The following is a 26294-nucleotide window of genomic DNA, read 5'->3' as shown; positions in this document are numbered from 1 at the left end:
GGGGAGGGAAAGGGAGGGAGGCGCACCTCTCGCGGACCGACAAACCAACGGTTCCGTGTTTGATGGACGGGAGCTGACCTCAAACACGGTAAGCAATTGAACGCAATGCCTAATTCGATAAAGTCACACAATGAGGTAGTTTCATCTCCTTCTCTTTGTCTTGCACAGATGTTGTAAACCGCGGTGTTTGCTCGCTGACAGCAGAAATCTCTCTAATGTGATAATTTAACGCTAGTTGAATGATGGTTTGTTAACTGCAACTTTAAGTTGTTTTAGCTTGACACATTCATGTTATTTTAGGTATTTTGTAAACACATAACAGGATTTTAACGATAAAAAAGTAGTCACAAGCATTGGATGAATAAACTATTTTACAACAAGTTGTCTTCTTGCGCCCTCTGTTGGATAAAGAGTACACATACAGGTGATGCTGGGATTTTGCCGCCAGTAGATTATCTGGATCTAGTTCATCTGTTTGGTTTGTAAAGGCTTAAAATGAAGCAAGATTTACTCACGACCTTAATCACAGGTTATATTCTGGGCTAAATCTGGACATCAACCAAAGAGTTATTTTCCCTTCTCAGGGTGTTTCATTTGAAATAGGCCTATTTGTGGGCACCAAAGAGGTGAACATGTCTTGTATTTCACAAGAAAAAATCTAAATACTGTAATACAGAAAAGAAAAAAAAGTGTAACAGAAATATATACATTTGTTATATATATGTTATTCATCCCATGAATCATCTTGAGATCCCATATATTTATCTCAGGACCACTTTGGACCTCTGATCTAGACTGAAAAAAGTAGGTTATTAATGACAGCTTTCTGTTTTACTAAAAACTAGCATCAGGAGTAAGTAGAAGAACCAGGAAACAACTGCAACAATACTTCTGCCCTTTTTCTTAAGAATAATTCTACTCTTAAATGTTTTAAACTACAGTATGTTGCCCAATAAAGCTGTGATGATGATGGGTGGTGTCACAGACACTTTCAGGTGCAGGGATGAAAAACTAAAAGGGGGCAACTTCAGCTCCAGATAAAACTTGCTGTGGGGACTAAATGGCAGGGACATGTGGTATCTATCTAGCTTATTTTAAAATTGGAATTTAAAGGTGCCTTCAAGTCCAAAAGTAGTAAAAATACTTAAAAGATTTAGAATTGCACTCCTAACATTGTCGGACTCACAATGGACAATTAAAAAAGGATCAAAATCTGTGCAGCAGAACCAGAGATATTGTTTATACATCTGTGCATTCTTCGTCCTTGTCAAAACCTGCCTACGTTACCCACAATGCAACTCCACTCTGTGCTCTTGACTGTAGGCTATAGATTTGGTTTGTTATGCTGCTCATGCAGGCTGGAGCCACTAGCCTCAAGCAGAAATGAGGAGAGAGCAACAGAGTTTGGGTAATCTCACTTAATTTTAACTCCACACCCACAGATTGTTTTCATTTTCAAATTTGTAGTCTTCAGACTACATATGTTATCAGACTTTGCACAGCTCCCTCTGGAGTCACAAAACGGCTTCGTACAATTTTTTTCACATATGCAGTAGTACATCCCAAGACCTGTAAACAAACTTTGACGTGTAAAATTGGTTGAGTAACCCATTAAAATGAGCCAAGTTCAAAAGCCAACTTCTGCTTTTCTTCTAGCTCTCTCAGATGTATTTTACTTTTCTAACTGCACTTGTTGTATTTCAACAGTGCAGTGTTACACCATGTAAACGTGTCCTGTTGACAAAAACAGTGTTGTTTGTAGTCTTAAATGCAAAACAGTTGAATCTTACAGGTGTCTCTAACTGTGATGACCTCTACTACAGATTAGTGCTTTTCACTCTAAATCTGTCTTTCCCATAGAGTAAGAAGAACAGTTTTCATTGTCTTGTTTACAAGTACTTTTATCCATGTAAATGTAATGTAAAAGAACAGATGCGATGCAGTTTAATACAAAATCGAAATCTGTCATCTTGAAGTTGCCTATGCCAACACTGCAGGAACAGAGGAAGGGGATAGGTCTTTCTAATTGGGGAAAAAGCTGGAAAAGCATTTAAGTAATTTAATAACATCAATAGTGGCTGAATTTCTTTTAGGTGTTCCAGTTCTAAGTATTGTGCATGCTGACTCACTGACACTGAGATTTTTTTTCATTCGTTACACAACTATTCCCGGAACTTTTTGTTTGTACAACCAAGTACGACATTGATGCAGAGAGGCTGCCTGAAAATGTGTGCCATGATCAACATATTTAAACGATACTGCGTCTCTCCCCTCTCTATTACAGCTGACTTTTCAACCCACGTTCAAGTGTGGCTGTTCAGAACAGTTATGAACACTCTTGCCTTCTGATGCGGTCGGACAACATGAAATGAACTAGTTCTTGTCTTGCTTACCTGGACCTTACTGCTATGCCACTTAAATGGACCAGAGCCATCATTAATGTAATTACATCCACCTCTGCTGTGAAAGGCCTTGCCTGCTGTGCAGAAAGGCCTGTCGGACATTCCACATTAGGGGAAAAAAAGAGAAGGTCAAATTATCCAAAAGTGTAAACAACTGTGTGGATGTACCACTGTGCAGTTAGTGTGTAAGGCCTTTAATTATTATGGAATAACAGTTCTTACAATTACAGCATGTTAAGACAACTGCAAAAATGTGCCCATCTGCATTGTTATGTTCTTTAAGATGATTAAATGATTTATAATGTTACAATTCTAAGGAAGTCAATGGAGATTAGGGCTGCAACTAACGATTATTTTCATTACCGATTAATCTGTCAATTATTTTCTCGATTAATCGATTAGTTGTTTGGTCCATAAAATGGTGAAAAATGTTGCACTGTTTCCCAAAACCCAATGTGACTTCCTCAAATGTCAAAGATATTCAGTCAATATAGTAGGCTAATAAAAGACTAAAGAAGCCAGAAAATATTCACATTTGAGAAGCTGGAATCAGAGAATTTGGAAATTATTTTTTTTTAGAAAATAACTCAAAACAATTGATTGATTATCAAAATAGTTGGCGATTAATGTAATCGTTGACAACTAATTGATTAATCTTTGCAGCTCCAGTGTGGATCATTTTTTACAGGCTACATTTGTAAGACAACAGTGTATTCGACATTGTCCGATATAGACAAGACATGGTGTAAAAGGGCTGGACACAATATTAAAAATGAACATATATGTACAGTATATTGTATAATACGATGCAGTATATCACAATTACTCTGCAAAAATACTTCCTTGGTGAAATATATGTTGTTTTAGTTGTTGATACTTTGTTATAGAAGTGTTACTTAGCATTGCACTTTATCAAATGTTTTGTCCTCTCCATTGACTGTATACAAGGGAGGCAAAATGTTTGTCAACAAAACCCTACATTTATGCCTCACAAAAGTAGTATTTGTTGCAAGGCTATTGCATTGAATTACATGTATGGTTGTTGCTATTATTACATTAAATGGATTTAAATGACATATTTTACTTTTTGTTAAGCACTTTGAAATCTCTGGTTTTGATAAGCGGTATATTAATAATTAAACCACCTGTGATTGTTTGATTTGATGGAAAGTTCTCATCTGTGATTGTACAGGTGTTTGTTATATTGTGTCCATTGTGATTTCCAGCATCATGACTTTCTTTTTTCTTTTTCTTTGTTTTTTTTAAGATCTTTATTGAATTTCACACAAGTAAAATTTACAAAAACAGTAAGTTACCTTAACAATAAAGTTCAACCAGTGCCAAAGTGCAAAACATCAATAAACTGCATAGAGTTGAACTTATAAAAAGTGCTGTAGGTTCATAAGTCCAGTATGACTCCTCTGGAGGTCAGTGAGTATCTGTTTGGTTAAGGTGTCACTGTCAGTTAAAGTCAGTCTCTATCATAGCACGTCTTGTTTTCCACAGTTTGGAAGTTACAAGAGTTATAATTAATAGTATCAGCTCTGTATGTTAAATGGCAACTTATCTTCAATAACACAATACATTGGTTACCGTGCGTCCTCATTCAACCCTTACAATAACAATAACACGGGAGTCCTCAGGGGGGCGCCGTTTAGACCTATTTGCCAGTAAAGGAGAACAATATGACGTAGCAAAAGGGGGCAGGCCGTGTATACAAGTCTGTGCTCTCATTCATGTAGATTGTGTAGCAGTCTCCGTCGACAGCCAGGACGTGTCACATCCTCGTCAAAACAGAAAGCTCTGCTCTCTCGGACTACTAGAAAGGCTCGGTGAGTAATAATTTTCCCTTTTCAGTGCGTGTGTTTCCCTCCCTCTCTCTCTATCTCTCTATAGTTTTAAAGGCAGCTTTGCAAATATGGCTGCAGGGGTTTTGAGGAAAGAAATTTCGACCAGCTAAACGTAGAGGAAAAAACCCAATGAAAGCTGACGTTATCTGCGCGGTTTGCGCTAAATACAAGTTTGTAGTATTTTCTTGTCGGCGCAGGGCGTAGGGCTGTGCGGTGTTTATATGACGCATAGGTTTTCTTACCTTCGCATTGACATAAAGGGGCGGTTCGTGTTCCCGGTTGCCCCGGTGGCAGTCAGAAATCAAGTTTACACACCGGCTAATCTTGTCTTATTAAAGTGAAAACTGAATCTAGAGGGAAATACTGACTGTTGTGCTCACAGCCATACTCTGTTTTCTTTTAACTGCGGGCTGTGAACATATTTTATACGTTTAAGAGGCCTCTACATTAAACGTTTCAACTGTTATGACTTCATTTTTCTGTATCGCGGCCTTATTTTGAACAATCCAGGTAGGGACTTGGACGCACTTCTGTGTTGTACATGACACCGATGTAGGCAAAAGTCCAAATAAAGGTCATTCATTGACAACCACCTGGCAGCTCTATTATAATACATATTATATGCTCTGTTATTCACTACTGATCCAGTATAGCAGGTCTGTACCTGACAGTGGCCTTGATGTGTATTAACAAAGCAAAAGAGAGACAGTCAGATAAGTGGAGAAATGTCACCTGCTCGTGAAGGTCAGTAAAAGCCGGTTTGTCATAGTGTCCTCTCTGTAGGAGCAAGTTGTAGAGGTGATACACTTTATTCATTTAGATGAGGCTGAAAAGGCTGGTTATTATAATTAATAAATACATTTTGCTTTATTGACACCTAGGGGTGCACACTAGTGACCCCATTTCACACAGACCACGTGGGCAGGATACCTGATATAATACCAGACAAATGTAACCTACATATGCTGGGTGCATGTGTGGGGAGTGAAATTGCGCCTGTTGTTGAAGTGTTTGGTAATGGCAGTTAGAAAAAGCCTTAATGAAGAGAATGACTTGGCTTTTGAGGTCAGAATCATGATGCAAATATGCAACATTAAGTACATGAAGACAGTGGGGGGTAGTTGACATGATTAAATAACGATAACCGACAGGGTTTGAAATACAGAAAAATGGACAGACACTAATTCTGCAATATCCAAAGCAAACTGTATGCTTTCAGCGCTTTCAGCATAGCAACAATGGGATATGCTTGCAGGCATACAAGCATTTGTGAATACTATGTTGCCTGTTTAACCGGGTATCTAAGCGGCATAGCGCTGCGACCTTTCCCCTAGTTTCTGCAGCACTGGGTGGATCATGTGATGTTAGAAAGTAGCTGGGGGAGGGGACTGGATGATGCTGCTTCTTCCCAGGGCTGAAAACGCAGAAACGACGTGTCCTGTTTTCCGATTGCTCTTGGTTGAATGAAATAAAAATGGACTCCGTAAACAAAAAGGCAGTGTTTTTTAGAAACGACCTGAACCTTTTGCACTAGAAACGTTGCTGTAGCCGCCAATCTTAATGAAAAGCAAGCGTGTGAAAACTTAACACAGTATAGCATGAGACATGGATGCCCAAACATTAAAAAACACCGTTTCTAGGATAAGTCTGATACTGAGTTGTCAATGCAACACTTAACCAAACGTTTTAGCTTAGTTATCATATATAGCATCATATATGCTCAGGTGGTGTTTACATTTCCAGCAGCATTTGAATGCAACTGGAAAAACCAGGTCCCTCACAGCACCACAACCTCTGAGTGTCATCATCCAGGTGGTGGTTTTGTAGCTCACACATAGCGCAGGTCTAGTACACCAATAGGTAAAGAAAGGCTTCACTAGTGTAGTGATAAAGTAACACATGCCTCTAAAACCTTTGAAAATGCTTGTCATTACCCAAGAATATCATCCCTGCTAAATTCATTATGAGGGAAAGCATCCAGGATAGCTTGGATTGAGGATAGCTTAGAAATATAAATCTCATCTAGAGGTTTATTTAATGGTTTCAAATTTTGTGAAATTTATAGCTAAGACCTTTGCAATGCTAACCACTGAGCCCCAGCTACACAAGCAGTACAGTACAAAGAAGAATACCAGTAAAATCTTAATATTAGTTGCTGAATTACAAAAAGTAAGACAGACAAGAAATCTGCAGTCTTAGATACTGATTGACAAGCATTGACAAGACACACTTGGCAAAATACGATTTTGTATCAAGAAGCCTTCCAGCACTGAAGGTGGAGACTGAAAGCAGTAAAAGAATAGACACCGTCATGTCATCTCTTCAGGCTTAAAATCAGTTCCCACTAAGTTTTCTTCTTTGTCTCCACACCCGTTCTCATCATAGAAATAATTCATTTCAAAAATTGGATCTAAACTTTATTTAAACAGTTGATATCTCAAATAAGGCTTATGATTTTTTTTTTTTAAGGTAGATTTTAGTTTTAGTTCAGATTTGAAAAATGTCAGCTATGTGTCATTTGTCTTATAGTAGTAAAGGATAAGATTTCACACCCGCCTAACCAGTTCTGATGAGTGGTTGAAAATAATGACCTCTCAGTGCTCCTTTTTTTGGTGTCAGCTAACAGGAATCCGTTTATTTGATTTCATAATTCATTACAAAAACATGCACATCAAGCTTATTTTTGGGGGACTTTGATATGACTATGACTATGATATTTGTAGAAGTGATACGGAGCCTCTAGATTCATTACGCTGCTGATAGTTTATAATCATTCTACTATTGCATTTATGCAAAATGTTATCAGTTTGGTGATTAGGTTTCTCCAAATGCTTTTATCTGATGTTTTGTTTTTATAAATAATAAGATTCAGTGCTGCTCACATGACAGCTTCTCAGAGAGGACACAAACAAAAGATAGCTCTTCGAGACAGTCAACTCATTGTGCTACAGTTGTGCAATTGGCTGGTCTTCATTAAAGACGAAGCTCAGTCCTCAGGTCTGAGACAGTATTAAGACAAAGTAAAGTTGCAAGCAAGACAAAGATAATTAAAGAGACCGAATATGTGATCTTGAGACCAGTGTTGGTCCGCACTAACTGACTTAGAATGAAGGAGGCCTGCTTACAATCTTGAACCATATGAAGAGGAAAATGTCCCTCTTAGTAACTCAAAACAGCTGCTCATCTAGCACAAAGGTTGCCTGTAAACCTGAATACTGTGTGTCTGAATACACATTTAGTCATTCATCCATCTAACTCACTGTAAACTCTACCCCAGTGTTGTTTTCAAATCCATTAAGAATCCTTTCCCACTCAGAGGTTGTTTCTCTACAAAAAGCTTAAATTGATTAAATCTTTGAAATTGATTATACAGTAGTGTTGAGGAACAAACACTATTGATTTTAAGGAACTGTGATTAGGAACAGGTCAATTTCAAATATTCTTCCTACACTTTACTTAAGATATTTTAAAAATCATCATGATATCAGGATGTGGTGAGTGGACATGCTTGTTTAATTTGATCTCATCATTCCGCATGAACATAAATTGATAAAAAAACAAATGGGACAAGAATAAAGATGTGAATGGGTTTCTATTTTTGACCTGTATCTTTGACCTAAGTTTTACCTTTGGATATAAACTTTGATTCTCTCGTGCCTTCTTTTCCCTCAGTGACCCTGTACAGTAGTAGCCACCATGGCAGAAGCTCACCAGGCGGTGGCCTTTCAATTCACCGTCACACCCGATGGCATCGACCTACAGCTGTGCCACGAGGCTCTACGCCAGATCTACCTCTCTGGACTCCACTCCTGGAAGAAAAGGTTCATTCGCTTCAAGGTGAGAGGTGCTGGATGTATGATGGAGGCAAAGTCCAGAGGGTTTCTGTCAAGTATGAGGCAAATTTTGTTAACTCCATCTCAAATACATTTATCGGCCTGTTCTCTACTTTTAGAATCTTACAACAGTTTCTGCTCATTTTTGTTCTCAGTAAATACTAAGTTGATAAACAGCATCATAACAGCCCCAGTTATGCTTTGTTGTAATTGCTAACCTACTGTAAATCTGATTGTTGGTTTATGTAACTTGCACCCACTGGAAGGTCACCCACTCACATAAACAGTGACCTTCCTGTCTGTTCTTTGCGTCCTAGCCTTTGGCCTAGTTGTGTGTTTACACACAGTCATACTGAGTCACTCAAACCCAAAGACCTGCTAGCATTTTCACACATTCCTCTTTTGTTTAGCTGTCGGTAATTAATAATAGCTCACATGTGTCAGCAGAATGCAAAACACTGCGTTATGATATCGGTGATTTTATTAACTATATCCTTATAGATTCTTTGCTCGCTGTGACCCCGTTGACCTTTGTAACCCTCCATTTGTTCTACCTTTTCCATAGAATGGGGTAATGACTGGTGTGTACCCAGGCAGCCCTGCTGGGTTCATGGTTGTGGTTGTGTCCTACATGTCCTACAACAAATATAGACAGCTGGATCCATCTCTTGGGTTGATTGCCAAGCTGGGCCAACACATGCCTATCAGGTAAGGCCATAAAACAACGTGGAACATGAAAGAGTTCTATTAATGTCTACACATAACCACCTTGTTAATTTGTTCGCACTTTGGTACAGTGATAGAGGACAAGTCCCAAACAAATACAGTGGTGATTGGCCATGGTCTGTGCCACAACTAAAAGTGGCTGGAGTTTAGCTAGAAAAGATAATAGACACAAATTATAGACTATGATGAAGAATCCAAATGGTATTGGAATGCAGTTGAGTCAGTGCCATCAAACTTGTACGAGTACTGCCTCAGGTTACAGGTATTTATGAGAAAAGAGCCTCAGCCAACAATTAAAGTAACTTTCCTCTTTCAGTGGAATCTTTAGTCATGATTACAGACAGTAACATAATTGGTTTGTTTTTGTTTGTCTCTTTCCAGCATAACATTTTGTTTCAACTGTCCATCACCTCATCTGCATGTTTGCTAACAGTGTTGCTCATGTTTAGTGATATTGTGCAAACACTTCCTATCAATTGTAATGCTTCTCTTATCAACAATGCTGGGGATTTTCCCTCTAGTCAAGTACATGGCTTGAATCTGTAATTTGCATTGTGATTATTAAGTCGTTATTAAAATTTCTGAGAGTAATTACCTTAAAGAGATAGTTTGGATGTTTTGAAGTTTGGTCGTATGAGGTACTTGTCCATAGTCAGTGTATTATCTACAGTAGATGGGAGTTGGCACGCAGACAGAAGTACCAGCACACAAACGTTAATAAAGGCCCACTTAAAAAAATCAATATCAGTTTAAGTGTACGCTATATTTAGAATATTTCCCCCCTTTACCTACCTATATTCTAGATATAGTATAACCTTAAACTGATATTGATTCTTTTTTTTTTTTTTGGTGAGCCTTTATTTAGGTGGTTAAAATATGTTTTGCTGCTGTCTGCAGTACATTGCTTAGCAACAGTGCCGATACTTCCGTCTGCTACTCCAAACTGGGAGTGTGCTGACCCCCATCTATTGTAGGTGATAGACTGACTATGGACAGGTACCTCATACAACCAAACTTCAAAAAATCCAAACTATCCCATTAACTAGCTCAGAAATTTTAATAATAACTTGTCACCATACGAATTACAGATATAAGCCATGTAACTGCTTAAGTTTATAAAAAATATCAATAGTGGCACTGACCACACTGACTAATATAGGTTAAGGATTTGAAGTTGAGAGTTAATCAATCATGACTCTGTGTGTTAATCCTATCAAGATAAATGACGTGCATTGTCTATTAGTAATGATTTAATATGACTTTGGACTGGGGCAAGTTTGGAAGCAGCTATATGACATTAATTGTCTAATGTTTGTATTGTGTTTTTGTAGAGCACACCTTGTTTAGATTGCTCAATTGGTCAAGCTTGAAAACACAATGGCCTGTATAATTATACTGAATACCATATCATCTCATTGTCCTCTTATCTTGTAGCCAGAATATTAGGGCTGTAGTCTGCTGGTCGAATAGTCGATTAGTTGGTCGATATGCTCTCGTCTGACTAAATTCTCATTGGTCGAATAATCTCTGTGTTATTTTCATAAGGAGAAAAGTGCTACATCAATAGCTTTCCCGGAGTAATCCATTATTTCCTGCGGCAGGAGGGACAGACTAACAAATTACCTGTGAAAACGGGGGTGTATTCAAAACACCCCCGTCGTTTTCAAAACTTTGAACTCGCCCAACCTAATGGAGACTGCTGGGTCTAATTGTACTCAACGTTTATTGACCATACTGGACGTTTACTGAATCTGTGTTTCTCCATATTGATAACAACGAGAACCCCCACCACAAAACAGAGAAATACAGAACAGAGAAACGTGTGGCTGCCGAGTTTACTGTCCCGTTACACTCCCCCCCCCTCGTGTGACTAATCGATTAGTTGAAGATTAGGTACAATTTTAGTCGTCTAAGATTTTCTTTGGTTGACTACAGCCCTACAGAATATTAATTTATTACAATCACATTACATTTTTTCCCACTCGGTATTCCAGTGGGAGGAAATAATCATCATACTTTAATGCCTCCACTGTGCAGTTAAATAAGAAAGTGTTTATTTTCTGCTGTTATTGTTTCTCTGTCCACAGCCAATACATATCCACAGACAGCCAGAGGATAGTTGGAGGAGTTCTGGTGGGCACAGGCCTGTGGGTGACCATAATCATGATTATGAGGAATGTCCTAAAGTGCCTGTTGTCATGGCACGGCTGGATGTATGCACGCCATGGCTCTGTGTCCTGGTCTACTCGTGTGTGGATGGTGAGACAATGTGTTTTCTGTTCAAGTCACTTTAGAGCTGATTCATAGTGGAATGTCCTTGTGGTATACTGCTCCCTATGAGTCAAGAATGCAGTGTTTGACACCAAATGGAAGACATTGTTACAGCTTGTTAGAGCTAAATGTAAGAGAGACAAGAGGTGGAACAAGCATTTATTTAACTTATGACTACATATTTCTTTGGTCCTTTTAGTTTGCGTGGCTAGTTATGTGTTTGCACTTTGCCCTTATAACCTGCAGATCTCCAGGTGAAACACAAAGTGTAACGTTAAATGACCTTTGCCCTCTCTCCTCTTTCTTATCTGTCCTGCTCGCCAGCTATTAGTGAAGGTGTTCTCTGGCAGGAAGCCAATGCTCTACAGTTTCCAGAACTCCTTGCCAAGGCTACCTGTTCCCTCTGTCAAGGACACCTGCAGAAGGGTAATTTCTACATGTCATGTCATTTCCTGTTTGAATGGGTTCTTAATGCACATTCCTGATTGGTCATAATGGTCCAAGCTATTGGATTGTAACTAAAGTTTGTCCATTAAAATTTCAGTGAATGATCAGTTAATTAAAATCCATTCAGTACTATTTAATCAGATGTAAAGGGTTATCTGTGTTTATCATAGCATGTAGTCAAGGGCTCTTGTTTTGTACTGAGTAAGGCTGTATTCAGACCAAATCAGGCGGAGTGGCTCACTGTCACAGGGTTGGGCGGAGGTGTGTGGGTGTGTTTGTGCTCTAGAAAGGAACCGCTGTGAAACAATCAGAAAATAATGTTTTATTGATCTGATTCACCAGCTTTATCATTACCAGCACTCCCTCTCTTCATTCACTCTCTAGCTCACTCGACCACCGATTCTCTCTTTCTCTCTCTGAATGGGAGGACTGACGTTTTTGCCACACCGCCTGATTTGGTCTGAATACGGCCTAAGAGCTTCCTTTTAAGCAATGAAATGTCACACAACTTCATAATGCCCTCCCTCACTATCTATTTAAATTTCAGTAAGACTCTTAACAAAATCCAGGCATTTGAATAAGTGCAAACAAAAAGTGGTGAAGGTTTGGTTCTGTTCTCTCCTTTGTTTAACCAACCTGTGCTTCACTCTTTGTGACAACTTATTTTTCTGTGTACAGTACCTGGAGTCAGTCCGCCCACTGATGGATGATGAAGAGTATGAACAGATGAAGGTACTGACTAAAGACTTTGAGAAGAACCTTGGACCTAGACTTCAGTGGTACGTCAAACTCAAGTCCTGGTGGACGTCCAACTATGTGAGTCAGAAAGAATTCCTCTCCCTTTTTCTCTTCTCCTCTCTCAAGGGATTTTGTGTCCTGGGTCTTGAATTGGCCTCAAGGAAGGGTTAGTGAAAGCAGTGTTTCCATTAATGCCACCTTCTGTTCCTTTCTCCCTTGCCTCTCTTTGTGTGACACAGGTCAGCGACTGGTGGGAAGAGTATATCTACCTAAGAGGCCGTGGGCCCATCATGGTCAACAGCAACTATTATGCCATGGTAAGAATGTTTCTTATTGAGTAGTTAGTCATTTCCAAACAATGACTCAATGTTTGAGCATTGAGCAATACACTCCTCCGTGTAGGTGGTGATTGATTCTCTGACAGTGTGTATCTGCTGTCTATTTGGAGACATTAGAGTACATTCCAAAATTTATCAATACTTTTAGTGTGACACTGGTGTGTGTGTGTGTGTGTGTGTGTGTGTGTGTGTGTGTGTGTGTGTGTGTGACCCTTTGCCAGCACCATGATCTAAAACACAGCTGTGGAATGCTGAGAATTATATGCAAAGATTATTTCCTCTTCAATTATTAACTGTTTATAAGTAAGCTTTTAATAATTTGTCACTATAGTGCAACCTATGTGTTCTCCAGACATACCATTTTAAAACTGAGATCTATAGTATTTCATATACATGAGCTCTTGAGCAGCTTTGCCAGCTCTGCCAAGCATGTCTCAGACTAAAATGTAAGTAAATCTAAATAGTAAATATTACCGTAAGTTGGAATTATTATTGGTCTGAATAGGTAGGTTGACCAATTGATAACTAAATTGTGAAAGTACTGTTGTACCTTCTTCCCACAACTGAACTAAAATTAAACTTCTCAACTTCCTGAAATGACTGAATGATATTTTTATGGAATGTCACCAGTCTAATATCTTGTATTATAGATGTACATTGTTGGGTAATTTAGGTTTTTCTATGCAAAAAAGGATGCACTCTTGTAAGACATAAAACCACTTCATCTGTGTGTGTAGAAATAGGATATACTAACTCACTACAGCTACAGTCTTTCAGTCTTTTACAGATTTTCAGCATCTTGGCTGGCTTGGCTACTATCACTGTATTACAATGTGATTTTACTTAGTGGATAGTTGGATTGCTCCAAATCTGTCATATTTGTGATCATGGACTCAGTGAACTCAGCAGCAGAACTAACTACCACAGAGGGTATTTAAGAGGGACTCTGGCACAAACCCACAAGTTCCTTTCTATCAGTCTGCCTGAACAAGTGAGACAGTAGAGTGGACTGTTAATGCAGCTGGGCAGGCATGGATCACTGCCTCCAGGGACACAGTCTTGCAGATCTGTTTTTGTCCTTGTGTAGTCATCAAGCAGATAGTATAACTGGGATATTACTAAGCCAGCTTCTTCAAAAATGTGTTATTTTTTTGTACACAAAAATACATCTCTGCTCTAGCTTACAAAGCCGTAGGAAGGTAGATTTGGTATGGGGACAGTGGAGCAGCACTCAACATGTTTGGAATAGCAGGTCATGATAGCTACTGTACAATATGAATGCCTACAGTCCTTGACCAAAATAACAACAAAGATGGACAGATCATACAGTTACATTGTGTGCTCTTCTGTTCTCTTCTGTTTGTGTCATGTCCAAGGACAGAAGGACAAGCACAAGCCCTCGTGTTTTTCTGGATAGTGTCCAGGATGTGTCCGAGGAAATATGACTGATTATTGATTTTATTACTATTGATCTCTTTTTCTCCAGGATTTCCTGTATGTCAACCCCACTTCTATCCAGGCTGCCAGGGCAGGTAATGCCATTCATGCCATCATGCTGTACAGGAGGAAACTGGACAGAGCCCAGGTCAAACCAGTGAGTACAGAGCATCTCTGTCTGTCCCTCTGTTTCACTTCTGAAATGATTCTCTTGAAATTTGTTTAATCTACAGATGTTGTGCAAAGCTGTAATATAAACTACATTGGTACATGTTTAACCATGGTAATCATATGTAAATGTTTAACTTTCTGATTTGTGATTTGTTGATTTAACAGCTGTTATCTCAGTTTGTTTTATCTGTTAAGTGTAGAATGAGAGCTGCTTATTTTTTCTCCACCTTTTCTTGAGTTAGCTTATTATCCACAATCTCACTGGTGATATGTAGATTCTTGATATTGTCCTCAGCTCACTGTGTCTAACTCTGACTGAGCCACGCACTCTGCTTTTTGCTTGTTTTGATGGAAGTTGAGCTGTGATTACTGACAAAGTGAGATCACAAGCATTTTCTGAAGCCTTCCTCAACAAGGCTTAATGAATGAATGCTGGTGATTTTACTGACACCCTGTTGTGTCATCTTTTCCCGCACCTCTATGACTTCCTTTCAGGGTGCAAAATTAACTTTTTTTTGTCCACCAGCCAAATGACTAGTTAATATTCAAATTTTACCAGTCACTCAATAGATAACCATTGTTTTTTGGGCTGGTGAGTGAAGCAAATCTACCAGCCACTTACATATTTTACCAGCATTTGGCTGGTGCTAATTTTGTGCCCTGCTTCTTGTCCTTGACCAACCTGCATGGTGCTTAAGTGCAAATTCTGACAACATTTGCACAATCCTGGCACACATTTTGCAACATGTTGGTTAAACACACACTGGTCTCTTGCAAAGACCGATAGTATGCATTTATACAAACACCAATGCATGTGCTTGCTGTTACACACTCACAGTCAGTTGTCTCTGTTTTACTGTTTTTTCCCTTCGCTTTGTCGGACGCTACGTTAGATATACTTGCTGGCGAACAAGGTTCCTCTGTGTTCGGCTCAGTGGGAGCGGATGTTTAACACCACCCGCATCCCTGGTTTGGAGACAGGTAAGAGGAGGGCACATCTCCAATGTGACTCTGACATCCCTACCCTGTAACCCTAGCCATCGCCGAGGCAACAGCCATTGGAAACCCTGACTCCTAGACTCTTTCTCAACAGCAAAGCCCTGAAACAATCCTACCTCTTACTACCTTTTCATAGATGTAAATATTCAAATGTATTTGATTAAAGTGTTCAGTCAAAATATCCTAAAACTATCTACATGTTAGTTCAAATCTTACTACTATATCAGGGCTTTGCTGGTGGTATTGAGCTGGTAGGCCACTGGTTTCTGGACCTTGCTCATGTCTCCTTGCCTGGCAGCCTTCTGAAGTTCCTCCTGCTCCTTAAGACTGCTTATCAAACCAATCCTCATCACTCCCTCTCCACTTCATCCATGCTCCTTTCCCTGTAGGTGTGTGTCTGCTGCTCTCTGGGGATTTTAGTGAATTAGTATGTCATCTCTTTGTGTTTGACTCTCCCCTTTTGCTTTTCAGCTCATGCTCCTAAACACTATCCCCATGTGTTCAGCCCAATACGAGCGTATGTTCAACACCAGTCGTGTCCCAGGTGTAGACACAGGTAGAGTCTTTAGTAATGCTGCCTCCTCCACACTACTCCTACTGTACTTCTCCCTGGGACATTTTGTCCATCAGTTTGAATTAGAAATAATCTGACCTTTTTATAAATCATAATGCATGTGTACTGGTCTATGCACATGTTAGTGACTAATTTGCATGTGACTGAAGTCCAGTGTTTGGGTTTGAGAAGGCAAAACAGTGTTATGATTAAGGTAAGACCTGGAAATCAAACAGTGCTGGGCTGACCTGATAATATATTTATGGCTGTATTTAGGGAATTTAAGAGCATTAATTCACCTAGAGTTCAGTATGTGTTTCAATGAGTTTGAAAGATATTAAAATATAATCAGCTTTAATCCTGGGTGATGCTCAAGGGCATGTGTTATCTTAGATCAATGACTGACCTCCAAGAGGGCAGGAAGCCATTTTGCTGCTGAAATTGAGTGTTGTTCATTCATAGAAGAACTAACATGATACATAACATGCACGGTCAGTGTGTTAAAGACCTGTAAGGCGTGATTTAACATTCAGTCTTACATCCAAGAGAAAGACCAGTTCAGCATCAACAACTTTGTGTTCTTGGAGCTCGAAACCTTAAACCAAGACTCTGATCTGTGATGACATCTAAATGTAAGGCAAAATGTGTACATTCATAAATGTGTAGACATTCTGAGCCCTGACCTACTCTTTTTGTCTCTCTTGTTGTAAAGAACAGAAGTGTGAATGAACTGAAATGCATAGAAGTAGAGAGATTCAGTGATGTCCCCCCCCTTTTTTTTGAAAAAAAGAAAAGTAATACTTTTTGCAGGTTTGACAAAAAATACAATTTAAATTTTACCCCTAATGTTGTGATAGGAGGACAGAAAGTTGATTTTTTTTTTTAAATATCAATGTAGCATCAGTGAAGAAATATGGTACAGTAGTATGTGTCTTAAGAAAAGTGTATTAATAACAAATAGTAATAACTAATAACTAACTCTGACATTGCTGGAGGTGTCCTTAGTGTAAGAGGAAGCACAGTAGGCTGGATGTGAGGTTGTTGCTGTTCTTGGGGTTGTTCCTTGTGTAAGTTAGTGTCTCCTTTGTCTTGCCTGTAACCAGGTCAATGTTTGTTTGAACACTGTGAGCATCACCAAAACAATATTCTAACTTTGTAGTAAAGAAAACATGCAAACAATGCTTTTGATTTGGTTTCTTGGTTATGCACAGTGATGTTCAAACAAACGTTGCCTCAACTTGGTGTATTTCAAACCACTGCCCTGTTCCCAAATTACTTTCCATTTTCATCTCACTTCCTGCACTTCCCATTTCAAGCTGCTTCAGTTTTTGAACTGGATGTAGTCCCCTCCCATCACATCACACAGTACATCAACATGAACTGAATTGTTTTTCCATTTTCAAATCAGTGTAATTTCATAAGAAGAATATTTACTGAACAGCCCTAGGGGAATATTGCTCTTAACAGAAAGCTAGTGTTACAAATATCACATTATATTTCTACTGCTACTTTTATTGTTCCCAGAAATTCAATGCTGTGTCACCCATACCCAGTATGAACCAGTGCCTTCTTTGGTTGCATTTTAATTATATGCAATTTTATTCTTAAACTTCTGAGATACATGTACAAACACATAGATCTATTATTCCTCACACCACCTACGACACTCCATTTGTCCTTTTTTCCCTGTTTTTCCTCTTCTTCTTTCTCCTTACCATTGGTCCCTCTCTCCCAGACATCTTGCAGCACATGAACGAGAGCAAACACATAGCTGTGTACCATAAGGGCCGTTTCTTCAAAGTGTGGATGTTTTATGATGGACGGCTGCTTTTGCCACGGGAGATAGAGCAGCAGATGGAGAGGATCTTGGCTGACACGTCGGAGCCCATGCCAGGAGAGGAGAAACTAGCTGCACTTACTGCAGGGGACAGGTGGGGACATCACAGCATGAGCTTCAGCCAGTGGTTATGAGGCAGCACAATTTACATTCTATTATGCAGCACAACATGGGAAGTACCGTTTATTGCATTGATGTGATGACAATACTGTTTCTAATTACCTCAAACCTATCTCTGGCATTGTGGCTCTGTAATATCTTTTTATTTATTGGCAACAGATATATATTATCTTATAATATAACAATAATGTGACAAGCTAAAATGAACTCATATTAATGGCTCAGCTGATGTATCTGCCAACACTAGAATTGTCTGCAAGAGGATTTGAGTTTTTAGTGTTTGAAGGTAGGAAGGGTGTGACCACACAAATGCAAAAGTGCTGTCCTTATTTTAAAAACATGCAGTTGTGTCTGTACTGTCTTGTTTGCAACATAACAATACCAGATTTGAAATTCTGCAGGACCCCATGGGCAAAGGGCCGTGAGACCTTCTTCAGTCGTGGTAAGAACAAGCAAGCTCTGGACACCATTGAGAAGGCAGCCTTCTTTGTAACCCTTGACGACAGTGAGCAGCGTTACGATGCAGCCAACCCAGTCAAGTCTCTGGACAGTTATGCCAAGTCCCTGCTTCACGGAAAGTGCTATGACAGGTATGATAGATACATGTTGTTGCAAATTTTCTAGAGTGTGCGGCACAAGCTAATTTATTAATAAACTGAAGGTGTTTCTTTTTTGTTTTCATTCAGATGGTTTGATAAATCCTTCAACCTGATAGTTTTCAAGAACGGCACCATGGGACTGAACGCAGAGCATTCCTGGGCTGATGCTCCAATCATTGGCCATCTGTGGGAGGTGTGTCAATGTAGTTTTTGTCAAATGAATTTCGCACCTGTGTGTTAAAGCAGCATCTAATTATGGAAGGAAGGAATAAATGTAGCAATACCTCGGTTTACCTTTTGTCATTAGCATAAGGAAAACAAGGAAAACAAACTGTCTGACTAATGTAATGTAATTGTATGAAAAAAATAAAATGTTTTGGTTTCATTGGCATGATGCTGTCCATGGAAATTTTAACACAGAAACATGAAGTCAGCCATGTTAAAACTTGACTCTGTGTTGCAGCATGTACTTTCCATGGACCCTTTCAAACTGGGATACACTGAGGATGGTCACTGCTGTGGGGAGCCCCACCCCAACCTGCCTGGTCCCCAGAGGCTGCAGTGGGACATCACTGCTGAGGTAAGACCGTTCAACATCTCTCATACTGCAAGCCAATACCTAAGATTTTATATCCACAGGCCTCGGCTTCCCTCTGCTGGTAGCCTGAACTATGTGCACCAGTGTTTGTATTTTATTACTTTCATTTAAAGGTACAGAGCCAGGGGTATTGTTTATCTGAAAATGCGCCGCTACAATAACTGGTGCTAGTTGTATGTATTAATAATGCTACTGATATACATTTTATCAATCTGAGCTTTCTTATTTAAAGTACTGTATTATAAATATGTTGTCAGTTGTGCCATGCTACATTTGCTAAGAGTAACATCCAACTCTATCACTTCCTTTAGTGCCAGGAGGTCATCGAGAGCTCTCTGACAGTAGCCAGGGCTCTGGCTGATGATGTGGACAGTCACATTTTCCCCTTCAGTGACTTTGGCAAGGGTCTGATCAAGAAGTGCCGCACTAGTCCCGATGCCTTCATTCAGATCGCCCTCCAGCTGGCCCATTACAGGGTTAGTCCATCCATCTCACTGCTCAATCAACAAAATATCTAACTAACATTTGTATAGTATTATTTATTTGATATTTAGTAGCCTTTCCATGGTTTCCCTACAATTGTAGGTATATTAAATATTAATATTTTACCCTTTTTATCCTGTACTTCTGCATTTATTACATTTTGTCGCCTACTGTTTATTATTTTGAAATGCAAGTGTATTATGTTACAGAAGAATACTCTTATACCTTTTAAGATTATTAACATTTGAGGATGAAAGATATGTGCAAGAGCTTTATGCAAAGCAGAAACTGATACAGTCCAATCACACTTCTCTGAAATGCCACCAGAGGGCAGTCACAACTTGCCAGCCAACAAATCGAAGACTGTTACAAATTGACAATGAATGATTTAATCAAAACTTTGCTCAGCTGTAGTTTGAGGCTGTAATTGCCTGGTAATCTAGCTGTTTATTTGATGGATGGAAAAAACTTACATAAAGGTTGTGATAATCTGACACCTTTTAAAGCTGATGCAAATGGGCATTTAGTCTCAGATAACTCATTTATGTTGCTGTCTTTGTAATGTCAGTTTAGGTACTTCAGATAAGGTGTTTTTGGTATTTAGTCTCCTGCAAGTGTAAATGTAAGCCTTCGGGAACTCACTGACCCGAACATAATTATCAACATGTCTAAAAATCTATTGTTAACTCATTAACAAGTTGTTGGTTTATCCTTTATGTCAAGAATTTATGTTGGTAATGACTCATACTGTCTCTCAACAGGACAAAGGGAAGTTCTGCCTGACATACGAAGCCTCCATGACGCGTTTGTTCCGTGAGGGCCGAACAGAAACGGTTCGCTCCTGCACCATTGAGACCTGTGCCTTCGTCCGTTCCATGATCAGAGATGAAACGGTAAGGCTAAGGCTGTCATTTCAGTGATTCTCCCAATCACTAATTGTTAATCCAATATGGAGACATTGCTCTTTAGTTGTTAGTCATGTTTCACTTCCATCTTGTTCCTTTCAATCCAGATAGAAGAGCGTTTAAAGTTACTCAAAGTGGCAGCAGAGAAGCACCAAAACATGTACCGCCTGGCTATGACAGGGAAGGGCATCGATCGCCACCTCTTCTGTCTTTACGTGGTTTCCAAATACCTGGGAGAAGACTCACCCTTCCTCAAGAAGGTATGAGCTGTTGTTGCAAGTGGTTGAAGGATTTCTGCTATTAAAGCTGTCATACATACCTGCTCTTTTAGCCTACAGATATATTGTCCATCTGAATCTACACACACTTGTATTCTTATTTATTTACAGCTATGGTCCGAGTGCATCTGTTCACTTCTTCATACAATAATGAAAATTTGAGAGTGGGTGGTAACACCTGTAACCCCTATGACAATTTTGCACTTAAAATGACCATTTTTCAGATGAGATTTGGAATAGTTGTAAACTTAGCCTAGTCTCGTCTTACATTGAATTAAATAGTTTTGATTTTAACAAGGCATAGCATTAGGTTAGGCAGGGCTCTGAAGTCCTGCTTGTGTTGGCTGATTAGCATCAGCTGTTTCTTATATACTTCACAGTTATTGGCTCATTCACAGCTATGTGGCAACCAATCATATTCATGCAGGTGTACAGCAAGGACCATATAACCTGCTACTCACTCTATCACTGTTCTTCAAATGATACGGTCTGAATTGCCACAGCTCCCTCTTCTACTCCAACCTCCTCCTTATGTGGTATTGTTGGTATTGTTGATTTAACCAAGACACTGTGTGTTACCTTTATGTTTAGGTCCTGTCTGAGCCATGGAGGCTGTCCACCAGTCAGACCCCATTGCAGCAGGTGGAGCTATTCGACCTGGTCAGACACCCAGAATACGTGTCCTCCGGAGGTGGATTTGGTCCAGTGAGTTGTCAGTTTTGACAGATATTTTTGAAGACGAGTGAAGAAGGTCATGCAGTCTTGCTTCCTGCAATTTAAAAACACTGTCATGTAATTTGTGTCCTTTATGGATGAGTGAATCACTCTTATCATCACCAAGGGATAGCATGTCACTCTGAATACATTTCCATTCAACTGTTGTTATGTGCATATTGAATTAGAGTGTAAAATAACTGTAGGAAAATGGCAAAAATTCTGACTTAAAAAATAAATCAGTTTGGAAACATTGACACTGGCCGTGAGATGAAACTCACCCTGCTTTTCCTCTCGTGTCTGCAAGGTGGCTGATGACGGTTATGGCGTCTCCTACATCATTGTTGGTGAGGACCTCATCAACTTCCACATCTCCAGCAAACACTCAAGTCCAGAAACTGTAAGTTCACTGGTATTATGTTCTTGAAGACAATTCAGATTAATCTGTGTCCATGGTTTTTCTGAAGCAGGTTTTATAATCTTTCTGCTTTTTTGCTCCTATCAGGACTCCCACCGTTTTGGCGGCAACATCAGACAGGCCATGCTGGACATACTGGGTCTCTTCCAGCTCGACAAGAAAGCCAAGTGATCGTCCTCTCGTTGGGTGGAATGAAAATAAGAAGTTCTTTTTAGCAAGACATGTTTTCTTCCTGAAGCTTGTACAGAATCAAATGTTGGGTTTGGGATTATTTTAAGTTAATTGATGTTACAGAAATAAGGATGATTGAAAGGTATTTGGAAACACTGCTATTATGTTTATGAGGTGTTTATGTGTACTGTATGTATAGGCAAGGTGAGATTCTGGCGCTTTTTGGTACAGGTAGTGCAAAGATCAAAGTGTTTATTTACGGGACTGTACGCACCGGTGCCTTAGTGACCCACTAATGTAAAAAGGGCAGAAAGGGAGGAAAAAAATAGAGCCACTCCAGTCTGAGATCAAGTCTTCATTAACACAGTAAGAGACATTTCAGCGGAGGGATTGTTCAGTAGCATCATCCAATATTTTAATCATGTTTTAAGTTGAGAGATGGTGCAATATTTTTTTTTAATAGTTTCGTCCCAATTTTGAAAAACCTTTGAATTCCTTTAGTTTTTTAGGTTTCTTTCATCTTCTCAGTTGCAGCACCCTAGTCATGTGTAACTGGTTAAAACAGCAAATTTGATGTTAACCGATGTCAACAAATTGCATGTTGCATGGTGTCCATTAATTTCATACTACTCAGTTACTGCAGGTTCTGATTCTCTAGGCTAAACAGTTGTATCCAGTAATCTGTAATCTAATGAAGCCTGTATGAGTAAACCTGTATATAATATTGAGCTTTGATCTGGAAAATGAGCCTGTATCAGTGTGATTCTGGATACCAACACAGACCGAACAGAACATAGAAAGTTGTTCCTACTGTCTAATCAACGGGTCTACATTGCCATTACTGAAGTGCACAGCCGGTGTGCTTGTTCTTTTTAGCTGCCGTGATTGTATGATGCAGCGATGAATGCGCGCGTGTGTGTTTGTTGTTTTCATACTCAGGTTTTCCTAACTTGACCTAGTATTCTAGGTGCTTCTTAGTGCTTATGTTGATACATGTGCAACAGTAAAAAGAAGTTGAGATGCAGTACAACATTAACTTTGCTGTTGAAGTGAAGGATTAGGAAGGATAGGGTTTGTGTCTGGCATGAATCTCACTTGCACAATGTGTTGAATTAGACTGAGTGTGTAGCCAACAGTGACTTGCTTTTTTGTTTGTTGTGTTTTAAAAAGAAAAAAGAAAAAAAAGAGTTGGTTAACTGTACTCTGTTGTGCACTCCATGACTGACCTTCAAACTAACCTCCGAACTAAATTCCTAACTACCTTGGTAGCCTTTTCTCTAAACACGATGAATTGTAAAGTTTTATGAGTGAACTTTCAAGATGTCAAATGTCAGTTACAGCATAGTGGTGTCGCAGCTGTTGTTGCCTAGTCAAGGTGAGGTTCAGAATCACTTTGAGGTTGTTGTATCCCTCCAGTATAAAAGGAAGTGCTTAGGAAATGCAGATATAGAGAGGTGCTCCCTTGTGTTTAGGAAAACATTTCTATTATTATGTATATGTTGGCAGCACATCATATTTATTTGTTTTCATGTTTTAACCTCTTTATACACACAACTGTTGGACACATGCATATTTACCAGCTGAATGCGGTGAATGATAAGCATCAAAGCTTTGCTGATTTAAGAAGTGAAATGGACAAATTGCTTCTTTTTTTCCTCATGACAGTTTTGTTATCACTGACTTTGCCAGTATGTTGTAGTTGTATGACTTTTTATCTCAGTAGACCTCATGTTTACACTGCTGCATGTTTTTTGAAGATGATGCTGTATATGTTTGCCTTTTAATTTAAAAATGTGTAAAAAGACAAGCAGCTGATATACCAAAACAAGTTTTAACAATAAAGTGAATGTCGGACAGCTGTATCAGCTCTGAGTATGTCATATTTTACTTGCAACCTGTTGATAATGTCATAATTTAGGGAAGAGAAGAACTGTATTGACCCTTAAAGCCAAACAAGCTGAAGACTGTAAAAACCAAGACAATTAAGTTTTGGATAAATCTGAAACAATGTTTTATCAAGCAAAAACACCAAAAAGAAATCTCCAGCTTTGTAAATGTGAAGATTTGCTGTTTTTTTTTTTTATTTTAATTTAATTTATTTTTAGAATATCTTTGGGTTTTAGTTTGCGAACTTGGGCTTCAGAAAATCTGGGATTTTTCTCATTTTTGCTTCACTGTCTTCTGACCTTTTATTGACCAAATGATAAGTCAAGTAAATCAGTTATGAAAGTAAGGCCATGCTGACTGCTCTGTGAGGCTGCACTTTGAGTACATGCTAAACGCTAGCATGACAACACACTCACAATGCTGACACGCTGATGTTTAGCAGGTGTAATGTTTGCCTAGTTCACTGTCTTAGTTTAGCGTGTTAGTATGCTAACATTTGTTGTACACAAAGTACAGCTGAGGCTAATGGGAAAGTTATTAGTCCCGCAGGAGCCACACTACCAGCATGACCAATAATCACTAGTTGCCACCCTAATTTTGAGCATTTACCAGGTGCTTATCTTGGTGTTATTATGACCCATCTCCTTTAACCATTAGCTCAGAGAATCTAAACATCTACCTCCTGAGAACTGCAAGACTATACAGCAGGTGAAAAATTTGAAATGGCCTCTGTCAAGCACAAAAGTCATGCACTTTGCACCATGATGATGGTTTAGCCCTTGGTTGCATTTTATTTTGAGGATGGCTTGTGGTCATAGCTATGTTTACCAGCTTTTCTTAGTTCTTACAATTTGTAAACCTCCCGAAAACTGTTGTTAAAATGAGATCTTTCCTTCCAGAGCTCGGTGTTTACTTAATCACAAGGAAGCTGCCTGCAACATAGGCCTGTCACCTCGCCAGGTGGTTGGGCTCAAGTGGATGGCACTGAGGAGCCAGTTCTATCCCTCAGGGTATTAATATGTCCCTTCACTGAGGCTGCTCGGGGCGTATTTATCTATTAACTAAAATTAACCGGAAGACGTTTAAAGGCATTGCGAGGTGACAGATTTCCAAGAAGAGCGTGGGCAGGAAGTGGTCACATGTGACAGTAGTTTTCGCTCTAGCTCCTATCCACCACTTGTGCACAGTTCCCTTTTCACTCTCTCTATCTCACGCACACACACACACATCTCCACAATGACACCCCCCGCCCCAGTGTCACCCTGCCTTGGGCTTCCGAGAGCAGGCTAACGTTTCAAGACTGCATTCCTGAGGTCTGCTTACTCCTCATTTACTCTGCGAACCTGCATTGTGCGCTTGAGAAAAAGGATCACTTTCAAAGCCAGCCCTTTGTAAATCTTTGGTTTTTTATCAAAAGCATGAAGGGTGTGCTGACTTTATGTGCATGAAGGCAGATTTGATTAGTATTTATATAAAGAAAAAAGGCAGTATCTTTATTCAAAACACAAGACAGGCAAAATCCATATAGCGTAATCAACAGTGTTCAACTGGCTGGCCTCCGGACAACAAGTCTTTAAATTGTACACCTAATTGGCAAGCTGGAAAACCCATTCACTCAAGAGCAGACACTGAAACCTAAAACCTTGACTTGCACTTTCTAAAAGTAGACTTTGAGAGAGATCTGCGGCCTGTGCTTGTCACCAGTTTAATTCATGTGCCACTTGCTCCACAACACCCTCAAAGAAATGAGGAGAGCCAATGTTGCATATCCTATTTTATAAGCTATTCATTCACGCAGGAGCAGGGATGTTCCCGTTTTGTCTGACGGTAATCGCTGTTAGCTGTTAACAGAGGAGAATTACATTGTTCTCATTGCAGCTACTGTATGATTTGTGTCATTCTTGATTTGGGTTTTGGCAGGACAATTTGTTTTTCCTGCAATGCTGAACAACTTATGTAAGGCTCTGTTATGCCCCAAACATAATTGGATTCAATGTTACATGTTGATTCAGCGAATGAGGAAAAAATAATTGGACCGCTGTGTCCTGCTACTAAATGTTAGTTTAAGGTTGGATGTCTTTGACCACAAGTTTTCTGGAAGGAACTATGTTATTGTGCCACATTTTAACATTAAAGTGGACTTCACAGAGGGAGTTTCACTGTTCAGAAGGAAGGATCCATCTCAAACAAATAACAAACTTGATTTATTGTACACACACATTGTGTTGAATGCTGGAAATAATAATATTAAAATTAACATTGTCAACTTCTATTAACTGACAAAAATGAGTCACATACAATGATGAAGGTCATTTAAGGTTTTGCGCACAAAAATCTCCAACTCCATTAACTCTGTAACCTCTGCTGTCCTCTGAAGCCTCTAACACTGTAACTTCATCACCTCACAAACCATGGAGCCACACTAGTATATCTTGTGAATTTTATCTGGCTGAGAACTGCGCCCAGATTTTAAAAAGTACCCTATGAATCTAAGTGATTAAAGCAAGGGTGTAAATGGA

At 39.3% G+C, this 26294-nt stretch overlaps 1 protein-coding gene across 3 annotated transcripts; it reads left to right on the top strand.

The window, feature by feature from the left end:
- Positions 1-2: 2 nt before the first annotated feature.
- On the top strand, positions 3-23750 carry cpt1ab (carnitine palmitoyltransferase 1Ab (liver)). 3 transcript variants are annotated; one of them, XM_044356585.1, is made up of 19 exons: positions 3-88; positions 7925-8089; positions 8651-8793; positions 10899-11070; positions 11407-11508; positions 12208-12345; positions 12507-12584; positions 14092-14199; positions 15107-15194; positions 17501-17696; positions 18124-18312; positions 18409-18514; positions 18785-18901; positions 19231-19395; positions 20164-20295; positions 20415-20567; positions 21177-21290; positions 21607-21699; positions 21805-23750. In XM_044356585.1, the coding sequence occupies exons 2-19, from the start codon at positions 7949-7951 to the stop codon at positions 21886-21888; spliced, it is 2319 nt and encodes a 772-aa protein (XP_044212520.1). In that variant the 5' UTR covers positions 3-88; positions 7925-7948; the 3' UTR covers positions 21889-23750. The 3 variants fall into 3 exon arrangements, with proteins under 3 accessions (XP_044212520.1, XP_044212521.1, XP_044212518.1); XM_044356586.1 differs by lacking the exons at positions 3-88; positions 15107-15194 and adding exons at positions 4145-4234; positions 15684-15768; XM_044356583.1 differs by lacking the exon at positions 3-88 and adding an exon at positions 4145-4234.
- The last annotated feature ends 2544 nt before the right edge of the window (positions 23751-26294 follow it).

Source organism: Thunnus albacares, chromosome 7 (genome assembly GCF_914725855.1).
Source record: "Thunnus albacares chromosome 7, fThuAlb1.1, whole genome shotgun sequence".
Classification (NCBI taxonomy): Eukaryota; Metazoa; Chordata; class Actinopteri; order Scombriformes; family Scombridae; genus Thunnus; species Thunnus albacares.
This window is presented reverse-complemented; position numbering and strand designations above follow the sequence as displayed.